This window comes from Phoca vitulina, unplaced genomic scaffold (assembly GCF_004348235.1).
Source record: "Phoca vitulina isolate PV1807 unplaced genomic scaffold, GSC_HSeal_1.0 scaffold64, whole genome shotgun sequence".
In the NCBI taxonomy this organism is placed as follows: domain Eukaryota; kingdom Metazoa; phylum Chordata; class Mammalia; order Carnivora; family Phocidae; genus Phoca; species Phoca vitulina.
The window spans coordinates 1,515,407-1,538,053 of record NW_022589767.1 but is presented as its reverse complement, the minus strand read 5'-3'; the positions used below and the strand labels follow the sequence as shown (position 1 = coordinate 1,538,053).

The window sequence follows — 22,647 nt, the reverse complement described above, 5'->3', positions numbered from 1 at the left end:
TAAATATGTTTTTACTCATTTCTTCTCTTCCTTGAAACACATAAACATTTTATGGTTTTTTTTTTTTAAAGATTTTATTCATTTATTTGAGAGAGAAAGAGTGCGTGAGCACAAGTGGGGAAGGGGCAGGGGGAGACTGAGGTGGGGCTCGATTCCAGGACCCTGAGATCATGACCTGAGCCAAAGGCAGATGCTTAACTGACTGAGCCACCCAGGCACCCCAACATAAACATTTTTATTTTTTTATTTTTTTAAAGATTTTATTTATTTATTTGAGAGAGAGAGAATGAGAGACAGAGAGCATGAGAGGGAGGAGGGTCAGAGGGAGAAGCAGACTCCCCGCCGAGCAGGGAGCCCGATGTGGGACTCGATCCCGGGACTCCAGGAATCATGACCTGAGCCGAAGGCAGTTGCTTAACCAACTGAGCCACCCAGGCGCCCCCCAACATAAACATTTTTAAAGCAATAACTATGACACTATATTTTGGGTTTATAACATATATAAATACATTTTAATATATTTATAATAGATATTTAGTAATACAATCATTACCATATATAATAGTAATACAAAGGAGGGAGAAAAAAAACAGAGCAAAACTTATATATTTTACCAGAATTAAGTTAGCATTAATTGAAGTAGATTCTGATAAATTAAAATGCACATTATAATCCCTACAGCAATTACTAAGAAAACAACTACAAAAAATACATAGAAAAAAAATCAGAAGAATTAAAACAGTGCATTAAAAATATTTACTTAATACAAAAGGCGGCAGTTAAGGAGGAAACAGGAACAAAACAGACAAGAATAGAATGTTTGTAAAAGAAACAGCAAAAAGGCAAATTCAAGTCCAAAAGGCAGAGAGTATCAGACTGGATAAAACAGCAAGATGCAGCTCCATGCTTTCTGTAAGAGACACATCTTAGATTCAAAGACACAAGTGGACTGAAAGTAAAAGGATGAAAAAAGATGTATACTATACAGAGAACTACAAGAAAGAGTAGCTATATTAATGTCAGATAAAATATACTTCAAGACAAAAAGTAATATTAGAGACAAAAGATATTTCATAATGATACGGAGTGACTACATCAGTAAGACAGTAATTATCAATGTATATACACCTAACAATACAGCTTCAAAACAAATGAAGAAAAAACTGACAAATTTGAAAGGAGCAGTAGACAATTTAACAATAAAAGGTGAATAATTCAGTACCTCACTCTCAATAATTGGTAAAATAGAAAATCAGTAAGGGTATAGAAGACTTGAACACTATCAACGAATTTGACATAACCAACATATACAGAACACACCAGCCAAAGACTGCAGAGTACACAATCTTTACAAGTGCACATGGCTTGCACCTTTCATAAAAATTAACTCAAAATAGGGCACCTGGCTGACTTAGTTGGCAGACTATACTACTCTTGATGTCGGGATTGTGAGTTCAAGCCCCACATTGGGCATAGACTTACTTTATTTTTTTATTTTTATTTTTTTAAATGATTTTCATTATTTTTAAGTAATCTCTACACCCAACATGGGGCTCAAACTCACAACCCTGAGATCAGGAGTCACATGCTCCACCGACTAAGCCAGCCAGGCACCGTGACAGAGCTTACTTTAAAAAAATTAAAAAATAAAAAAAACTTTTAAATTAAAAATTAAATAAAAATTAATTCAAACTGGATCAAAGACCTAATGTAAAACACAAAACTATAAAACTCCTAGACAATAACAAGAGAAAGGACCCTGGGTTTGTTGATTTTTGACATCATCAAAAGCACAATCCAAGAAAGAAAAAATTGGGACTTCATTAAAAAAGTTAGATTTCATTAAAATTTAAAACTTCTGTTTTGTGAAAGACACTGCTAAGAGAATAAAAAACAAGCCACAGAATATCTATAAAACATGTATCTGATAAAGAATTGGAATCCATGGGGTACCTGGGTGGCTCAGCCAGTTAAGCATCTGCCTTCGTTCCACTCAGGTCATGATCTCAGAGTCCTGGGATTGAGCCCCACATCTTCAGGCTTCCTGCTCAGCGGAGAGTCTGCTTCTCCCTCTTTCTCTGCCCCTCCCCTCTGCTCATGCACGTGTTCTCTCTCAAATAAATAAAATCTTTTTTAAAAAAAAGAACTGGTATCCAGAATATACAAAAACTCTTAAAACTTAATAAAAGAAACCCAATTAGAAAATGGGCAAAAGATCTCAACAGACATCTCATCAAAGATGAAATACAGATAGCAAATAACTATATGAAAAGATGTTTAACACCATTAGGGAATTGCAAATTAAAACAATATCACTACAAACTTATTAGAGTGGCTAACATCCAAAACAATGATATCACCGAATGTTGGCAAGGATGTGAAGCAACAGGAACTCTCATTCATTGCTGATGAGAATGCAAAATGGTATAGCCTCTTTGAAGACAGACTGGAAATTTCTTACAAAAATAAACATAGTCTTGCCATATGATCAGCAATCATACTCCTTGTATTTACCCATAGGAATTAAAAACTTAATGTCCCCACAAAAACCTGCACAGAAATGTTTAAAGCAGCTTTATTTTAACTGTCAGAACTTCGAAGCAACCAAGATGTCTTTCAATAGGTAAATAGATTTAAAAAAAAAACAACCTGTGGTACATCCAAACAATGGAATATTATTCAGCAGTTAAAAGAAATAGCTATCAAGTCACAAAAAGATATGGAGAAACCTTAAATATATTTTTTAAATGCAAGAAGTCCATCTAAAAAGGCTATATACTGTAGGATTCCAACTACATGACATTCTGAAAAGAAGAAACTATGAACACAGTAAAAATATCAGTGGTTGCCAAGGGTTCAGGGAGTAGGGAGAGAGGAATGAACAGGTGAAGCACGGGCATTTTTAAGGCAATGTATGATACATTGAATGATATGATATTCTGTACGATAGCAAATGAATGGTGGATACAAACATTTGTTGAAACCCACAGAATGTACAACACAAAGAGTAAACCCTAATGTAAACTGTGGACCTTAGTTAACAATAATGTGTCAAATTTGACCCCTCAGTTGTAATAAATGTACCACACTAATTAATATAAGAATGTTAAAAATAGGGGAAACTGGATGGGGAGTTAATAAAGGAGTATATGGGAAATCTTGTACTTCCCATTCAACTTTTCTATAAACCTAAAACTGCTCTAAAAAAATAAAATCTATTAATTTTTTAAGAAGGGCACATGGAACATTTTCCAGGATAGACCATATACTAAACTATAAATCCAGTCTCAATAAATAGGATTAAATAATACAAAGTATGTTCTCTGACGACCATGGAATTAAATTATAAATCAATAACAGACAGAAATCTGGGAAATCCCAAAATATTCTGAACTTAGACAACATAATTCTAAATCACCTGGATGGTCAAAGAAGAAATCAAAATGGAAATTAAAAAGTGTCTTGAACTGAATAAAAATAAAAATGCATATCAAAATTTATGAGCTACAGCTAAAGCAGTGCTTAGAAGAAAATTTATTGCTTTCAAATGCCTATTTCAGGAAAAAAAAAAGATGTGAAGTCAATAAACTAAACTTATACCTCAAGAAACTAGAAATAGAAGTGTAAATTAACAAACCTAGCAAAAGAAAGGAAAATAATAAAAATTAGAGCAGAAAGCAATGAAATAGAAAACAGAAAAACAAGAGAGAAAATCAATGATGCCAAAAGTTGGTTCACTAAATAGATCAAAATTGACAAATCTGTAGCCAGATTAAGAAAAAAGGAGAGAAGACTCAAATGATCAATTTGACTCAAATGATCAATTTCTAATTCCATCAGGAATGGAAAAGGGACATCATTATTGACCTCACAGAAATGTACAAGATTAAAAGGGAATATTATGAAAACTATCACACCAATTAAATAACTTAAATAAAATAAACAAATTCCTAGAAAGACAAAAATTACCAAAACTGACTCAAGAAGAAATAGAAAATGTGAATAGACAAGACCTACACCAAGTAAAGAAAATCTCAGTTCCAATGGCTTCACTGAATTTTATCAAATAGTTAAATAAATAAAAAATAATACAAAAGTCTTACAGAAAAGAGAGGAAGAAATACTTCCCAACTGATTTTATAAATCCAGTATTACCCTCACACTGAAGCCATCTCAAGAAAAACAAAACAAAAACTACAAACTAATCTCAATTTGTGCTAGATCAAAAAGGACTGATGTGTGCAAAAAGGTCCAGATATGTGCATGCAGACTTTTCTCTTAACCTAAACATTTAGAGTACAGGAGTATATATATTTTAAAAGTATGCTTTATTGAGGATTAAAAAAATTTCCAATATCGTACGTATATATGGTAGACCCTTGAACAAATCAGGGGTTAGAAACGTCAACTCCCCACCCACCCACCACAGTAAAAAATCTGCACATAACTTTTGACTCCCCAAAAACTTTACTAGTAGCCTACTGTTGACCAGAAGCCTTACCAATAACATAAGCAATCGACACATATTTTCTATGTTGTGTTATATACTGTATTCTCACAAGAACGAAAACTAGGAAAAGAAAATGTTATTAAGAAAATCATAAGGAAAAGAAAATACATTCATAGTACTGTATTTATTGAAAAACAAAACCTGCATATAAGTGGACCCACACAATTCAAACTGGTGTTGTTCAAGGGTCAACTATGTAAAATTCATGCACTGATTTTAGAACCTAATTATACTCAACACCTCTACAAACACGAGGTGTTCCTCCATTGTTCTTCTTGGCCTACAGGGTAATCTATGTAGAGATGATGAAGTATATAAGGAAGGCCCATAGGCTGAACTGTAATAAAGTATTTTTTATTAAAATACAGTGTATGGGTTGGTGGTAAAGCCCTGGGAAGCCTCATTAGATTACTGTGAACATCCTGAAAAAGGGGGTGGGGTATTAAATAATAGTTTGAAGAGCCAAAGTTTAAGTGGCCTTAAAGGACAGGACATTGGAATGTAACACTGTATGTCAACTATACTTCAATTAAAAAAAAATTAAAATAAAAAAATGTAATGGTGTGTCCTGTATACTTCAATTAAAAAAAAAAGGGCCAGGACATTGGGGAAATTTATCTATTAGCTAGAATATATAGAGAGGTGTTAAAATCCAGGGTCCTCAGAAGTTCTACTTCCTTGTTTGTTTTTTGTTTTTTTAAAGTTTTACTTATTTATTTGACAGAGAGAGCACAAGCAGGCAGAGCAGTAGATAGAGGGAGAGGGAGAGGGAGAAGCAGGCTCCCTGCTGAGCAGAAAGCCCAATGCAGGGCTCAATCCCAGGACCCCGGGACCATGACCCGAGCCGAAGGCAGAGGCTCAACCAACTGAGCCACCCAGGAGCCCGTACTTCCTTGTTTTCAAGGTAACTCATTGTTGCCTTGAGTTGTCCTGGCAAATTTCTATCCTAAAAATTATACAGGGTAGGAGATTCTAAAACTTTTCTTCTAACATCTGAAGCTCTCAGTTGAAAACTTATCCCAAATATGGAATTGCAATCTTTTCTAAGATGACATTGTATTTTTAAACTTTCTATTTTTTTTTTAAGATTTTATTTTTAAGTAATCTGTACACCCAACACAGGGCCTGAACTCATAACCCCGAGATCAAGAGTCACATGCTCTACTGACTGAACCAGCCAGATGCCCCTAAACTTTTTATTTTTAAAATAATTTAACTTTAAGAAAAGTTGCATAAAACATAGGATCCCTATATGCCCTTTGCCAGCTTCCCCTAATATTAACATAGTACCTAACCATAGCACAATTATCAAAACCAGGAAACTGACATTGGTACAATACAATCAACTAAACTATACACCTAATCACAAATTACCATTTTTTCCTCTAATGTCCTTTTCTATTCTAAGATCCAATTTAGGACCCCACATTGCAGGTCTCCTTAATTTCCTCTAAACTATGACAATTCTTCAGTCATTCCTTATCTTCCATGATTTTGGCTCTTGTGAAAAACAGTGGTCAGCTGTTTTGTAGAATGTTCATAATATTTTTTTTACTGATTTAATAATTTGGTATCATCAAGAATCATTTATTGAAGGTTTACTACATGCCAGGCACTATGCTAAGCTCTCTACCCATTTTCTCTCTTTTAAACAGAAATATTTTTAATAAACTTTAAAGCAGAGCATTCTAAAATTAAAGAGTAATCATCTTTAATTCACCCTTCAAGTGTTAGTGTTTTGTAAATTACAAAGCATTATAAAACATATTATTTTCACCCCCCAATATCCTTTAATGTCCCCTGCCCCCTAAAAAAATATTAAGTCCAAGTATACGCCTTAAATTCAGAGCCCTGAAACTTAGGACCTTTCTGAATCTTTACTGCCCACATTCTCCTACCTTTAAACCTTGGCTCATTACTTCCTTCACTTGTACGGGCCCTCCCTTTTCACCTCTAAATATGCTCTCATGAGGACACCTCTAATCATTGCCCCAAGAGCTACTGATCCTCTGAAATCCCACAGAATTTAATGCCTGTAGTGTTCATTTGGTTCATACACACTATCCTGAGCTGTGGATACATGTTTTTGTAGATTCTTGTCTCCCAAACAAGACTTTCTGAGATAGAGGACTCATGGCTTCTTTGCCTTGTGACATGTACTACCTTAAGGCTTAATAACATTTACTGAATACCTATCAAGTGCCAAGCCTTGTGTGCTAGGTCCTGAGAAATTAGAGATGATTAAAACATAATCCCAACTCTTGAGAAATTTCTGGTGTAACAAATAGTTGAGTACAGTGATACACTAAAAATAGAGTTTTCTCTCCAAAAAATTAAGGTCACTAAAAGTTTCCTGTAGCAATAATTTTTTTTTCCTTTGCTGTCTTGATAAACACTAAAATAACTAATCATAGATTACTCATGTGTCACAAAATTTGACATATTTTCCAACTAGCTTGTGCTTGAAGCAAGCTGTGACCTGGTTTTATGAGAAATCCAGATGCTACAGAGTAAACTTAATTAACCAAAGGCCTTTGCAAATATTGCCACAGGTTGTAGCAGTTTCAAGCAGCTTACTAATTGTTACAGTCTAGTGACATCTAGTGGCGAACGTGTTGTTAGAGACAGCACTGCCGTAAATTCCACGGCATTCAAGGGAGGCCATCTTATGAAAAAAATGGCAAAATATAAAAATGAACTATGATATTTATTAGCATTAAAGTATGTTTTAATGTCTCTTTGGCCTATGTAACTGTTTACTCCTCTCAGCGGGATTTATCTTTTTTTTCCCTTCCCTTGAGGCTGGTACACATTAATACTGATATAAGATTTACTGAAATAAAAAACACTTAGTTAGAGAAAAGTCCTCAGTTAAAAAGACTAAATGAAGAACAAACCAACCACCAACTGTGATATGCCTCTTCCAAAAATCCTGCAAGTCAAAACCCCATTTTTGTTTATATGTATTTGCTTACTGACACTTTCATATGTGGGTAAACAGGCATACAAGTGTGTTTAGAATTTTTTGCTAATGATTTTCATTAGCTCATATGAGGCAAGTAATTATCTATTCAAAGTCATTCTTTAAAATAATACTTTGGGGGCGCTGGGGTGGCTCAGTCAGTTAAGCGTCTGCCTCTGGCTCAGGTCATGATCCCAGGGTCCTGGGATCGAGCCCCATGGCAGGCTCCCCTCAGCAGGGAGCCTGCTTCTCCCTCTCCTCCCCACTCATGCTCTTTGTCACTATTTCTGTCTCTCTCTCTCTCTCACATAAGTAAAATATTTTTTAAAAATTAAAAAAATAAAATAATACTTTGCATTTCACTGGCTTTCTGTGTAACTAAATTTTGATGGGAAGAATAAACATTACCAAAACCCAGTAACTTTTAACAAATTCTTTTACAAATAATGAATTCTCAATGAGTCCAAAATTTAATGTACAGGCATTAAATGTGAATCAGTTTTAACAATGGAGTTCATCCAAAAATAGTAAAAACATAATGACATATTCCAAAATACTCTTACGATAACCACATCTCTTTAAAAATACCGAAAATCGTTTAGTTGAATGATCTAACACTTCTGTGATCTCAAGTAGTATTTAAGTTCAGAAACATCTAGCTCATTTCTTCTCAGCCTTTTGGCTAAGATCAAGTGCAGAAACATCTAGCTCAGTGTTTTCCAAAGTGAATCACCTGGAATGCTAGTTTAACATACTCAGACTTTCTGAGTTTGGGGCCCTAAAATCCACATTTTTAAGAAAGTTTCTCCACGTGTCTTTTTATGCATAAAAGAGCTTTGGAAGTGATTACTATCAAGAGTACAAATATAAATTCTTCTAACTTGTTCTAGTCAACCATTCCTGCCTCTCAGAATAAGTTATTCCACCCTTCAGATTCTCTAAAGTGTTACGCTTTATTAGCACTTACCACGTTGAATCACAATTATCTGTTAAGAATATATTCCCCTCATTAGACTGTCAGCTCTTCATAGGAAGGAATAATGTTTTTTTTGTTTTTATATCTCTAGCCTAAAAATATCTGATAAACAGCAACAGCTCAATTAATTTGGTTAAATGAATAAATAAATATATGAAACATCACAGTTCTATAAAGATTATGTGACTTTCACTTTTGCCCAGAATGGAAAAATTAATCTTTCCAAAATCAGTTAAAATTTGGGCGGGGGAGGGGATAGAATTTTTTTAAATTCTGGGAACACCTTTAAAATCTTGGCTTTCCTAAATAAACATTTCAGTGTCAAATGCTAATGCTTAAAAATAGAATTTATATATGTGATTTTTGGAAAAGTAGAAAAATTGGAGATGACTAACAGATTTTTCTACTATGCAACTCTGGAATGTTTCTAGGCTGTAGCTTAGCAAAAACTACTGACAAACCAGAGCCTTAAAAAGAAATACATACATCTGTCTTCATTGTCATATTCCGGGAGGAATCAGCTAGCTTATCCAGGAAATGATACTGCTTAGAAAGATACATCCTTGGGTACTACCTACAGTAAGCCATGTATATCTTGTTTAAATTCATGACACAAAAGTTTAAAGAAACAAAAAAGAATAATAGTATACAAACTATTCTAGGAAGTTAAGGTCTAATACAGCTTAAAATTAAAATCAGAATTTAACCTGCATACATATGGGTATCTAGAGTAATAAAAGAAAATCAAAGCAGCACATCCCAGGTATAATTTTGGTCAAGAATTCTTTTGGCATCTTTTAATTATAACTTTTGGTTTATATGGAAGATCCTTTAAGTCATGAATCTACTCCCCGACCTTATCTTCTCTATCCCTCAAAGCCCAGCTCAAATGTGACTTCCTCTGTGAAGCCTGCCCCAAATTCCCAGAGTAAATTAATGATTCTCCTCTCTAGGCATACCTAATCTTTTGGGCATGCAGCCACTATTACTCATACTATATTGTTGTAAGTTACTTACCTATCTAAAGCACTCACAAAACTGTAAGCTCCTTAAGGGCAGCAACTGTGTCTTACATTCTTTGTAGCTCCACTCTCTGGAACACTGCCGAGCACCTGGCAGGTGTTTATCATTAGCGCTGACCCTTGAACAGCACAGATGTGAAATGTGCAGGTCTACTAAAGACTTAGATTTTTTTCAATAAATACAGAACTGCAAATACATTTTCTTTCTTATGAATTTCTTAATAACATTTTCTTTTCTCTAGCTTACTTTTTTTAGGATTTTATTTATTTATTTGAGAGAAAGAGCACGTGCAGCCTAGAGAGAGAGAGAGAGAGAGAGAGCGCGAGCACACAAGTGGAGGGAGGAGCAGAGGGAGAGGGAGAAGCAGACTCCCCACAGAGCAGGGAGTCCGACCTGGGGCTCAATTCCAGGACTCCAGGATCATGACCTGAGCCTAAGACAGACGCTTAACCGACTGAACCACCCAGGGGGCCCCTCTAGCTTACTTTTTTTGTATGAATACAGTATATAATATATATAACAAAAATACGTGTTAATCAGCAGTTTATGTTCTTGGTAAGTCTTCTGGTCAACAGAACATTATTAGGAAATAAAACAACAATGCTATTAGTTACGTTTTGGGGGGGAAGTAAAAAGTTACATACAGATGTTCAACTGTGGGGAGGTCCACACCCCGACACCTACACTGTTCAAGAGTCAATTATATACTGCAGAAATGAATGACCAACACAGTAATCAAAAGCTGTTGGCATGAGGTGCTTAAGTAAAACAGTAGTAATGGACAGAAAAATAAAGATTACAAAGCACTTTTTTTTTTTTTTTGAGGATTTTTGCTTCTGCTCATGAAGGATTGTTACTATGTCTTCCAGTCATAAACAACTAGAAACCAGACCAAAAATACGACACTCTTTTCAGATATTGTATCACAGGCAGCGTAGGGCTTTGATCCCTGACAGAAGGAAAACAAGCGAGTCCTATCATTTCCCCAGATTATTAGTGAAAAGCAGTCTCCAGGATGCAGACCAGGTCGGGATATCCATAAAGAGCCCAGTGGACTCAGTGCGTTGAAGAGAGAGAATATGGAGTTTGGAGAGACTAAGGGATCAGAGTTTACACAACAGAATCTGAGAAAGGAGAGAGCTCAATAAAAGAGCACTCTGGGGAACTGCACAGGGCACCCTTGAGTCTCTGGCTGCACACGAAGCTGTATGAGGTAGAATTCTCTAAGGCTGGAGAAAGAACTACAGGAAAGCAATAAGCCAAACCATTTCTAAATTCACATAGGGCTAAGAGCAGTTCACATTCCCACCCTGCGAGAGTGGAGGGACTTCCTAATACATGGGCAACAGGTAAAGCTCTCAGAAGGCTACTGCCTTAGTAGCAAAGCTCAGCTAAACTGGACTAAAGGCTGCTCTGGATAAGCCCTAACAAAAACGTAAAGGCAAGTTCAGAAAGAGTCAAACTGATTACAAGTAACTTTATGCCAGAATAAAGTCCAATATACTTTAAAGGAACAAAGCAAAATCTAGCACCCAGAAACACAAAATATAAAATACCTGCATACAATAAAAAAATTTCCAGGCATGCAAAGAAGTAGGAGAATATGACCTGTAATACAGAGAAACTTCATTCAATAAAAAACAGATCCAGAAATGATGGACTAGCAGTAAAGAGTTAAAATATTGTTATAAACACACCCTTTATGTTCAAAAAGTAGAGAACATAAGCATAATATGCAAAGAAATGAAGACTTTTTTAAGAGGGGAGGTACATCTAAAGCTGAAAAGCACAATTACCTGTAATTAAAAATTCATTGGATAGAATTAAGAACAGTATAGACATGACAGAAAAAAAGACCACTAAACCTGGAAACACAGAAATAAAATTATCCGAAGTAAGGACAGAAAGGAGAGAGACCAAAAAAAAAAGAAAAAGAAATTGAAAGGTGCATCAGTAATCAGTGACCTGCGAGACAATATCAAGTGGTTTAACATAGAAAATGGAGTCCCACAAAAAGAAGGGGTGGGGGCAGAAAAATATTGGAAGAAATAATGGCTGAAATATTTGATAAAGACTATAAACCTACAGATCAAAGAACATTTGGAACACATCGGTGTGAACTTAGCATTTTCAATATACACAGATAAAAACAAAAATACACACAAGTGTAAATATGTGTATTACGTATATACACATATATGTATTTCCTTGCTAAATCCACTGAGAAGACCTAAGAGTGGTTTTTAAATACCACTCTCCACTAAAAGAACCAGGGCTCCTGGTGAAATGCCTGATTCCAGGGCTGGGGCCAAGGATGAATAAGAAAAATCTGGAACATTATTTTGCACCAGGAAGTAAAAACATGTTCAAAGAATAATGAGAATATGTCAAAAGGCCACAGTAAGCTACAACCAACAATGTTCCAACTGGCTAAACTTGGAGCTTTTTTTTTTTTAAGATTTTATTTTTTCAAGTAATCTTTACACTCAACATGGGGCTCAAACCCACAACCCCAGGACCAAGAGTTGCACACTCCACCAACTGAGCTAGCCAGGCATCCCTAAATTTGGAGCATTTTGAGATTAAAAATAAATAGTGATTGTCACAGATTATAATTCATCATATAAAACGAGAATTTACCATTCCACACGGACTTAAATAAATACATGAATAAATAAATGGAGAGATGAGAAAGTTCTTCTTGATGGCAGAATGTAGAAGGAATGATAAAAGGTAGAAAAATCACTATTTAGCAACTGTCTCTGTGTAATTAATTCAAATAAGAAACAGCAATGGATACTATAACCAGTGAAGGAGAAAGTGTGTTGAGAAATGAGATTTCACAGAGTCCCACAATATCTCCTCAAAAACTTACCAAAAAAAGGGCAAAAACTTATCTTCACATAAAGAAAAACAGAAAGAATTTATTTCCAGGTGATCTGCACTGCAAGAAATGCTACAAGAAGGTCTTCAGACTAAAAATAAATGACATCAAATAGAAACCTGAATCTAGAGAAAGGGACTAAGAATTCCAGAAATGGTAAATATGTGAGGAGACATAATATTCTATATATAGTTTTTTCTTCTCTCAACTTCTTTAAAAGATATGATTGTTTAAAATAAATATATACTGTTAAATATAATATATACAATTATTTAACAGGATACAATATATGTTTTGTATATAATAAACAGATATTTCATAAATATATAACTTATAAATTTATATATAAATAATAAACACCACATGGGATTCCTAGCATATGGAGATGCACTAATATGACAACTATAGCACAGAGTAGTGGGGTAAATGGAACCACACCATTGAAAGGTTCTTACATTTTATGAGAAGTGGTAAAATATTAACTCTATGTGAACTATGATGTTAAAGATGTGTATAATGGGGTGCCTGGCTGGCTCAGTTGGTGGAGTGTGTGACTCTTGATCTCAGGGTTGTGAGTTCAAGCCCCACGCTGGGTGCAGAGATTCCTCAAAAAGAAAATCTTAAAAAAAAAAAAAAAGATGGGTATTATAATCCCTAGAGCAACCACTAAAAACAATAATGCAAAAGAACACAACTAAAAAAGCTAACAGAGGGGACACCTGGATGGCTCAGTCGGTTAAGCGTCTGCCTTAGGCTCAGGTCATGATCCCAGGGTCCTGGGATCAAGTCCCACATCAGGCTCCTTGCTCAGCAGGGAGCCTGCTTCTCCCTCTGCCTGCCACTCCCCCTGCTTGTTCTCTCCCTCTCTCTCTCTGACAAATGAACTAAAAAAAAAAAAAAAAATTTAAAGAGCTAACAGAGGAGTTAAAGTGGAATACTAAAAAAATTCAGTTGATTCAAAAAAGTCAGGAAAGGGTAGGAACCAAAAGCAAACCACACAAACAGAAAATGAAGAACAAATGGTAGACCTGAATCCAACTAGATCAATTTACACCCCAATTAAAAGACAGACTGCATGCACACGTACAGACGTAAAACTCAACTATACACTGTCTACAAGAGATGCACTTTATTTTTTTAAAATTTATTTATTTATTTATTTGTCAGAGAGAGAGAGAGAGAGCATGCACAAGCAGGGGGAGCGGCCGGCAGAGGGAGAAGCAGGCTCCCCGCTGAGTAAGGAGCCTGATGTGGGACTCGATCCCAGGACCCTGAGATCATGACCTGAGCCTAAGGCAGATGCCTAACCGACTGAGCCACCCAGGCATCCCAAGAGATGCACTTAAAGACGCACACAAATAAAAACAGGAAAAGATATATGCTATGCAAACAGTAAGTGTGAGAAAGTTGGAGTGGCTGTATTAACGTAAGACAAAACAGACTTCAAGATAGGAGATAATGCCATAGATAGAAGGACAAATTGATAATAATAAAAGGGCCAATATAATAAATATCAATGTATGCATGCCTAATAACAGACTTCCAAAAGACTGGAAGAATGAAAGGCACAGACAAACACAATCACAGCTGGAGATTTTAACACCTTTCTTTAAGTGGTAGAACTCATTAATTAAATACCATCAACCACACCTTAATGTAAAACACTAAACTCAACAACTGCACAACACATTCTTTTCAAGTGTGCATGAATGTGTCTCATTCACCTAATAAAATAAGGTCCTATAAATGCTTGTTGAATAAATGAAATGAGCCAACACATACATAGGTGGAAGGTGGGGCATGCTGAATTTAAAATAACAACACTTGGTTGTACTGACCAGTCCATAGTTGGAGAAATGGACAAGAAGCTGAAGCCGAGGGGCGCCTGGGTGGCTCAGTCTGTTGAGCATCTGACTCTTGATTTTGGCTCAGGTCATGATCTCAGGGTCCTGAGAGGGAGCTCCGAATCAGGGCTCCAGGGTGGAGTCTGAGTCGGCTTGAGGTCATCTTTCTCCCTCTGCCTCTGCCCCTCCCTCCACTCACACACTCCCTCACTCTCTCAATAAATAAAATCTTTAAAAAAAAAAGATGGGAAGATCTATATCACAAGAGGAAAGAGGCTCACTAAGCTAGATACTAAAGACAAGAAAAGTACAGAAGCAAACTCCTGGCAAATGGAGAAAAAAGTGAAATGGAAAGGCATTAAGTTTCAGAGAAAGGCATCGACATACCTACTCTGAGATGTGATGGAAAGAAACAAGAATGGATGCACGCACAGATGCACTGAAGGGAGGAAAAAAGTGAGGCTACTCTTGCAAAGGCTACTCTGCCTTCTCAATTGGTTTAAAGGGATCATGCACCTAGTACTTGCAGCTCTTCTGAGTAAGGCTAACACTTTGCTGGTTAACAGCCATGTTTAAAAGGTTAACTGAAGAGTTATTACATACACAACCTACAAGGTAATCGGGAATACGTCATCAACTTTTCAAATATGGTATTCGGGGGGTGGGGGGTGGGAATAGACTCTCAGGATCAACCCTAGCTTAGAGGTCACCTTTAAGCCATTCAGAGAAGACCAAGCTCTAAAATCCATTCTCTCTTCCCCTCCTTTGGCATTCCATTTCCAAAACAGAGAGAAAGTCTGACAGCTGGCAGAGACAGGGGTCTGATGAACACAAAGACTCCACCTTTATTTTATTTGCCCGGCTAGGAGATGAGTGGGTGAGAAAGATGTGAATAAACTGATCGCTTGAAATGTAGCTCCCTCGTGTTCTCCTTACAACCCTTTTCCACTGATTTATTCCTTCCCAGCTCCAGCCTCATGCACTAATTCTCAATGTTCCATGTGATCTGAGAGCCTTCACTGCCTGTTCCAGGAGATTCTGCTCCACCAAGAAAAGCCCCAGACTCTTTTTTCACTGTCAAAATCTACTTCACATACATCATGTTCTTAACAACCAAACACAGAACTCCCAATAAAATTGCTTAGCATCACTTAAGCATCTACACCATACATGTCTGACTTTCTTTTTTGGTAACAAGGACAGTCTCTTCCTTAGGCAGCAAGACAATCTTACATTGTATCCAAAGTCAGTAACACAAATGACAGGTCAGTTGTAAAGAAGGTCATATGTGTACACGTGTATGTGTGTGTGTATGCACATATTCATCATTAGGAGTGAACAAAAAATTATATAACTTTTATATATAAAACATCAATTTTGCATTTCTCTTATGAATATTTCATTTCTATAGATTGACATAAAATCATGATTCATTAAAAAATATAAGTGGTTGAATTTTAAGTTAAGAGATTTATAGGGCTTGTTTAACCCCAGGAATCTAATTTGCATCAAATCTACATTTTGCTTTTGTGTTCTGTTGTGGCCATTTATTGCTACTTGTAATTTTTTAATTTTTCATTTTCTAGTAAATGCTTTACACTTCAAAATAAATTGCTAATTCAGAGACTGCTATGAAAAATAGAAATTCTTTTGGCTTAAATAAAAAGAGGAACAGATATTTGGCACCAGTATAGAGCATAAATTATACTCTGGTATATTTATCCAAAAGGGTTAAGACCAAGGAAAGAATCTGCTTATTAAAAATGCACACATTACCTCAGCCATCCGAATAGCCCCTAAACTCGCCCAGCTACCGCCTCTGCAGATCACCCACCAGCATTAGCACTACATCACATGACATTATGGAACAATAGCGAACTCTGTGTAATACTTGAATATATTGTTTTGAAAGAATAAACTGTCATTAACTTGAATAAAAAGCTTTCTGAAATCAAACCTGGGGGGTACAGCCCGCCCTGTGTGGCCCTTTTACTACTTTGAGAAATCGCCTCATCCTGAAAGCAGTAAAGGGTGAAAAAAGAGATTAGAGTATAAAGGCAACAGTGATGAGTGGCCCCTCCAGCAGCCCAGCAGGCAGACGGCAGGGCTCTAAATTACCAGGAAGAACAATGTCAAAGCAGGAGGCACCTAAAAATCCAAACAACCCCCCCACCACCACCCTATTTCCTTTTACAGCCTAGTGATCTCTATAATTGGCTTTGCTAGAATTGGAAACAGTCTTATTCCATGTACAAAACAGTGAAAAACTCAATGTCCTGATGCCATCTTTAGATGGGCTATCCCTTCTAGCCATGTGACTTGAGGTAATGCATTCACGCTCTCTGAGCCTCAATGTTTTAATCTATAAAATGGGAAGAATAATAACATCATGCAGAGGTAGAGGAAGGAGGGGAGGGGTTAGCTCCTACTATTATCATAATTATACTTATTATTTCCACCCAACGGTCCCCTTTGCCTGTCTTTTCTAATCACTAAGAGGTTTCTTCCTCACCAGTGAAACACCAGCATTCACTTAAAGGCTTGCTGGCTTTTTTTGTTCCCTGCAGTCTGGCCCCTGCCACGTGCTGCCACTTCTCTTTTCATGCCACCCTCAGCAAGTAATTTCTCCACCTTCCTTAGCCAAATCCCAAATCGCCTCTTCATTGCAACCTGCCCCTCAGCAGCCTTCCAATCTCTCACACACCTATTCTCAATATTCTCAACAAACAAGGTTCAAAGAGGGGGGAAAACAAAGCCAGGGCGACACAGCCAATGGGTAGCCAAGTCTCAATTTAAATCCAGGTATCAGTACAACCAAGTCCACCTGCATTGCATTAACTGCACTGCGTTAATTATTCACTGTCAGGGTTTCTGGTGATGATTTTAAATCTGAGGTTAGTTTCCCTGAACACCAAACCGATGCTTCCCCTACTAGTCAATTCATTATCATAAAATAAGAATTATATTTCCAATGCTTAGAAAAGAAACACTACCCCATGAAATTATTAAATATATCTCAAAATGCTGGGAGTTTTTTGGGTTTTGTTTTTGCTGGTTTTTAGTATTTCCCTAAAGTGAGGACAAATACTGGTCACATAAAGGCCTCACCCAGGACTAGAAGACTTTGGGAGGACACAGTTAACAGGCAGCAGAGGCATGAACCTGTGTGCCTGTGGGCAGTCCTACGTGCATGTCCGGAAGGGCTGGAGTACAGAACACAAGTGTCCCCCTCTAAGTTTCTACCGATAAATTACATCTGATTGTCTTTTAATCTGATTGTACAAAGACACGTGGAGATGGAAATTTCATTAATGTTGGCTTCTCTGAAGAATCACATTATCCCTCAAAATAATGAAAACAAGGGGAACAGGATGTAATGTGTTGTTTCAGGTAAGAACCAAAGAGCTTCCCAAAGTCTAACACTGAGGCCTGTGGGAAAAGACTGAAAGCTTGGATTTCCTCACTGTAAAGCAGATGAAGTGCTGGGAAGAATGAGATGATATATGGCTCATCAATAAAGCATTATTTGTTTTATTTTTGTTTTTTTAGGTACAGTGCAGAATAGCATAACTAGTATTTGACATCAGTGATGAAGGTTCAAGTTCGACCTATCTGCCAGCTGTCTGATCTGACACAAATCATTCAAACATATTTAACCATATACGATTAAGGGGATGGCATGTGTTTGTGTGTGTTTGTGTGTGTGGAGGGGGTACCTTCAAATACATATAGCTATATATATATATATATTTTTTTTTTTTTTTTTTTTTATATATAGCTATATAAATGTAAGAAGTTTTATATTATATTGTACCAGGCTAAGTAAACCAGGGCCTTATGTTCATTTATATTTCCTATTCTTTTGGAGGAAAAGAGAGAAAGAGGGATTCTTTTTTTTTTTTTTTTTAAGATTTTATTTATTTGAGAGACAGCGAGAGAGGGAACACAAGCAGGGGGAGTGGGAGAGGGAGAAGCAGGATTCCCGCTGAGCAGGGAGCCCAATGCGGAGCTCGATCCCAGGACCCTGGGATCATGACCTGAACCGAAGGCAGACATTTAACGACTGAGCCACCCAGGCGCCCCAGAAAGAGGGATTCTTATAGTAGAAACCCCGTTCAGTTAATAGAAAATCATTGCCACTACTTAATGGATATGAAAATAACAGAAATTAACATAAAATTAAAATATATAATGAAATTATCAGGTGAATAATAAAATTCATATTAAAAGGTAATGGGTGGCAAAGCTGGTTGAGCATCTGACTCTTGATTTTGGCTCCAGTGATGGATCTCAGGATCAAGCCCCGTATCCAGCTCCCCACTCCTTGGGGAATCTGCTTGTCTCCCTCTCTCTCTGCACTCCCCTCCCCCGCTCATGCATGTTCACTCACACTCTCTCAAATAAATAAATAAATCTTTAAAAAATACAAATAAAAAAGGTAACTCCACCTCGGTATACACTAACCAATATATGCTAATCCTCTCATACATACCCTCTCCTATCATACAAAATGGTTGTCAGGATTAATTATAAGCGTATCAATGATTATAGAGATTTTCTCTATGGATCTGAACTAGTCAACCCATAGTCCTGACCACAAATAAGAGTGAAAATCTTTTCGAAGAAATATAACAGGTAAAGGCCAGCTCCAACACCATTCATTCATTCATTTACTCAGTCCCTACTTGATACCAGGCTCTATTCCAAATGCTACAATTCAACAGTAAACAAAACATAGAAAGCTCCTACCATCATAGAGCTAGCATTCTAACAGGGAAACACAGACAGTAAACAAGTAAGTAAACTACGTAGCAGATAAACGGTGATTAGCTACCAGAGAGAAAAACAGCCAAAAGGGTTTCAATTCTAAATAAGGCAGCCAAGGAAGCTTCACCAAAAAGATGCCATTTAAGCAAAAACCTAAAGGAGATGAAGAAGGCCCATGGCTATCTGGGAAGAGTAGTGTAGCTATGCAAATCTTTCCAGCAGGTCCAGATAAGACAAAAACCCAAGTTCTTACCTTTCAAAAGCGGCTGGAAGGTTGGAATCTCTTGCAACTTGATGACATCGGGATCGTTGCTGACGTTCCGTGAGGGCTGGGAGCCTGGAGCTACAACCACAATATCATCCATCTTGGCTCTATGCTTTGCTGGAGAAGGGGTCACTGAAAATAAAGTTACACTTCTCAAGAGCTGCATGTTAGTCAGCCCCCTCTGCCTTACCAAAGCTGTTTTCGGTACAGTCATTAAAAAAAATTATTTTTACACAAAAAAATGTTAACTGTAGTTATCCTGCAGCGAGGGCTGGAAAAGGGGAGATGAATCCTGGGGGACCTCTATCTTCTACTTAAAAAAAACCCTCAAACATTACAGGAACTTACAACATGTATGAAATTGCTTTTGTAATTCAAAATATCTTATTATTCAGCACACAAAAATATAGGTAGATTATGTTTTTAATTTTTATTTCTTTGATCCTCCTGACATTGTCCCTATTTTACCAATGAGAAAATGAGGGTACAAAATATGGCTGTGACCAACCCAAACTCAATAGTGCTAGAAAAACAGTTAGGAAAGGAATTGGAGGTCTTTGGGATATCGGTATATGTGGCCCATCCCTGTGAAACTGAGGTTGCAAGCTGTCTAGCCACTTTATCACAGCAAGTCAGGTGTATTTAATACATCTTACTCATGGGGGAAAAAAAATCATGGTTCTTAACCCTCTATGATGGATCTATTCCTGAGGCACCAGCCCCCTCACCCTTACAGTTACAAGCACTAGTCCAAGAAGGGCGGGAATAAATAGTAGGTCCATTCTAGGCTGAGGCCAAATTCAGAAATTTGTAGGACTGCTAGACAGGCAGGTCAATTTCAGGTCCCTTGAGAGAAAGTAAAGCATTTGTAGGGAACTGATTCAAACTACCAACAACTTCTTAGACCTCTCCTCAAAAATCTTCCTGGTTAGGGCAAGAATAAACCTTTAAAGTGGTTTACCCTCTAGAAGGTAGTATTTGCAAGCTCATCCTAGTCATGTCTCAAAGGCTGATGCTGGGATGCCACAGAACTGCCCTGCCTCCTGGAGGCTACAGTCTCCTGTGGCTTGGCATTTACTCTTTTAGAAGCTCTGCTACTTTTACTGCTCTTCAAGAAGTACCTCTTAACCTCTTTTGGTAATTTCCCTAACATTTCACAAATCCCAAGCCAGAAATCTTTTCTGCTACAAATTAAGTGACTTCTTCTTCCCCAGACCCCAGCAGAAAACAGATTTCACTGGGTTCTAGATAACCTCTATCACCTTGCCTGTAAAATGGGACTGTAAGGATTAAATGTAGATGCACGTAAACTGCTTAGCACAGGGGAATTGGCAAAGTCTAACCTATGCTATTAGTTAGTATGCTACAGTATGAGAGTTCATGCTGTTGGTCAGTAAGTGAGTAAGCATATTAAAAAGATGCCACACTTCTTCCCCTCAAATATGCTTCTGGACTGACATAGAGGCAAGAAAATAAAGGGTAACAACTCTTATTGTATTTTCTGTAACATAAAATATTCTGGGCCTTCCAAGGAAATAGAAGGATGTACAGCAAAGCTAGTAGATGCTGCTCACCATTAAAAGCTGTCCCAATATAGCCCCCCAAATGAGGGTCTGAACTAGTCTTGAAGGACACATTTCATTGTGGAATAACCCTAAATCTGTCAGCTTCTACATTTCTGAATTACAGATCCTACCAGGCAGAGAACAGTGCTATGTATTTAAAGACAGTTGTGGATTCTAAGACTATCTAGCACCTCTCTTTTCCCATCTGTAAAACAGGGTTTAAAATTTCATAACATATACAAATATCGAATCACTAGATCGTACACCTGGAAGTAATAGGTTATATTTAGGCTACAGATTTAATCCAGTTTGGATTAGCAACTGGAGCGTATCCAGAGCAGTCCCAGTTGTCCTAGGGTTTGTGGCTAACCAAAAAAATTAAAAAGGAGCATATGATCCTCAATTAAGCATCAGTTGTTTTATTTACTGAGTGCTTACTATATTCCTAACACAATAATCCTCCCATTCCTATCTGAAACGCTGGGAGAAATCTTAAAAAATCGCACCGGGGAAGAATAGAGAAAAATACCAGAGCCTACGGTGCTGGCCGACTCCTATAATACTAGAAAAGCAGTCGAGACACCTTCTCAAGGGAAAATGCAGTTTCTGGAGAGGTTTGCACCCAAGGGTTCAAAGCGATCGTACACCTGTCACACATCCCTTCTTTTCGAAAAGGAACCTCCAAGACCCACTTTAAGAAGGAACATGTTCTTAGAGGTCCTGTCACTGTGTGAGCCAAAGCTCACTGTGTCAGTCATAAGTACTAACGCCAAATATTAATTAGGTTGTCCCGTAAAGAGGAGGCGGAGCTGGGAGAAACAGCTGCTTTGAAAATAAATAATAGGCATGGGCGCACACGCTGGTTTTGCTTGCAGTCACAGGCACTCACTCCCATCAAGGGAATGACGGCTAGGGCAGACGGCACTTTTTTCTCTTTTTTCAAGAAAAAAACATGGTGAGGGCTCTCTGTGCGTTCGTGTCCGCGGTCCCAGTCCCCACTAGGCTGGGAGGCAGCCCCCTCCGCAAGCAGACAGGGCCGGCTGGAGGAGGAAGTTAGGACACCGACCTGAGGAGTTCAGATCGTTGGGTCGGCTCTCGACCTCGGAGCTCTGCTCACTGCCCATGGTGCCGGCAGCGGTGGCAGCGGAGGAACGGCGGGCCAGGCGGTCACCGCTCCGGCGGCGGGACGACCGGGCAGGGGCCGGGGACAGGGGCAGGGATGCTACACCTAGTGTGGGCGCCGCTGCAGGGCCGACCTGCGGAGACCGCGCGCCGGACCCACGCAGGTGCGCGGGCGGCGGGGGATGGGAGGCCCTATTTGGGGAACAGACGCGCAAGGAAGCGCAGCCCGGCTGCACGAAGCTCGCCCGCTTTCTTCTGGGGACCCTAAAGGGAGGAGGTGAAGAACGCCCGGCATCAGCCGCGCCAGCGGCCGGCGGGCGGCGCCCCTTTCACTCACTCGCTCCTGCGCCGCAAGCTCGCTCCTTCCGGGACGCGGATTGGCGGCGCCGCCTGCGCGCGGCCGTCAGTTCCGGGTTGGAGAGCCCACCACGCCCCGGCCCGAGAGAGGGCGCGTAGGGTGACTAGGGCGTCGCAGCCTTAAAGGGCCCGACCGCCTCAAAGCCAGAACCGCCCGAAAGAGTAAGGCCTTCCCTAGTATAATGATGTGTCGCCTCTAAGCATCACCCATATTTTGGCACTTTACTGTTAGAACTTTATAAGGGGGGGAGGGATTGTTTGTTTTGTTGAGATATAATTGACATATAACATTTTATTAACTTCAGGTGTACAGCCTAGTGATTCAGTATTTGTATATATTGCAGAATTTTAAACCCTGTTTACAGATGGAGA

General features: G+C 38.2%; 1 protein-coding gene across 2 annotated transcripts in view; it reads right to left on the bottom strand.

Moving 5' to 3' along the window:
- BORCS5 (BLOC-1 related complex subunit 5) overlaps positions 1-22,334 on the bottom strand; it is a 103,250-nt gene extending 80,916 nt beyond the window's left edge. Inside the window, exons 1-2 of one of the 2 annotated variants that reach the window (XM_032391702.1) lie at positions 22,256-22,334; positions 19,220-19,363 (exon numbers count right to left, since the gene is read on the bottom strand). In XM_032391702.1, the coding sequence (XP_032247593.1) occupies positions 19,220-19,363; position 22,256 (145 nt within the window). In that variant the 5' untranslated portion in view covers positions 22,257-22,334. Of the gene's footprint in view, positions 1-19,219; positions 19,364-21,862 lie in introns of both variants that reach the window. The other variant, XM_032391701.1, reaches the window with a different exon arrangement.
- Positions 22,335-22,647: the final 313 nt, after the last annotated feature.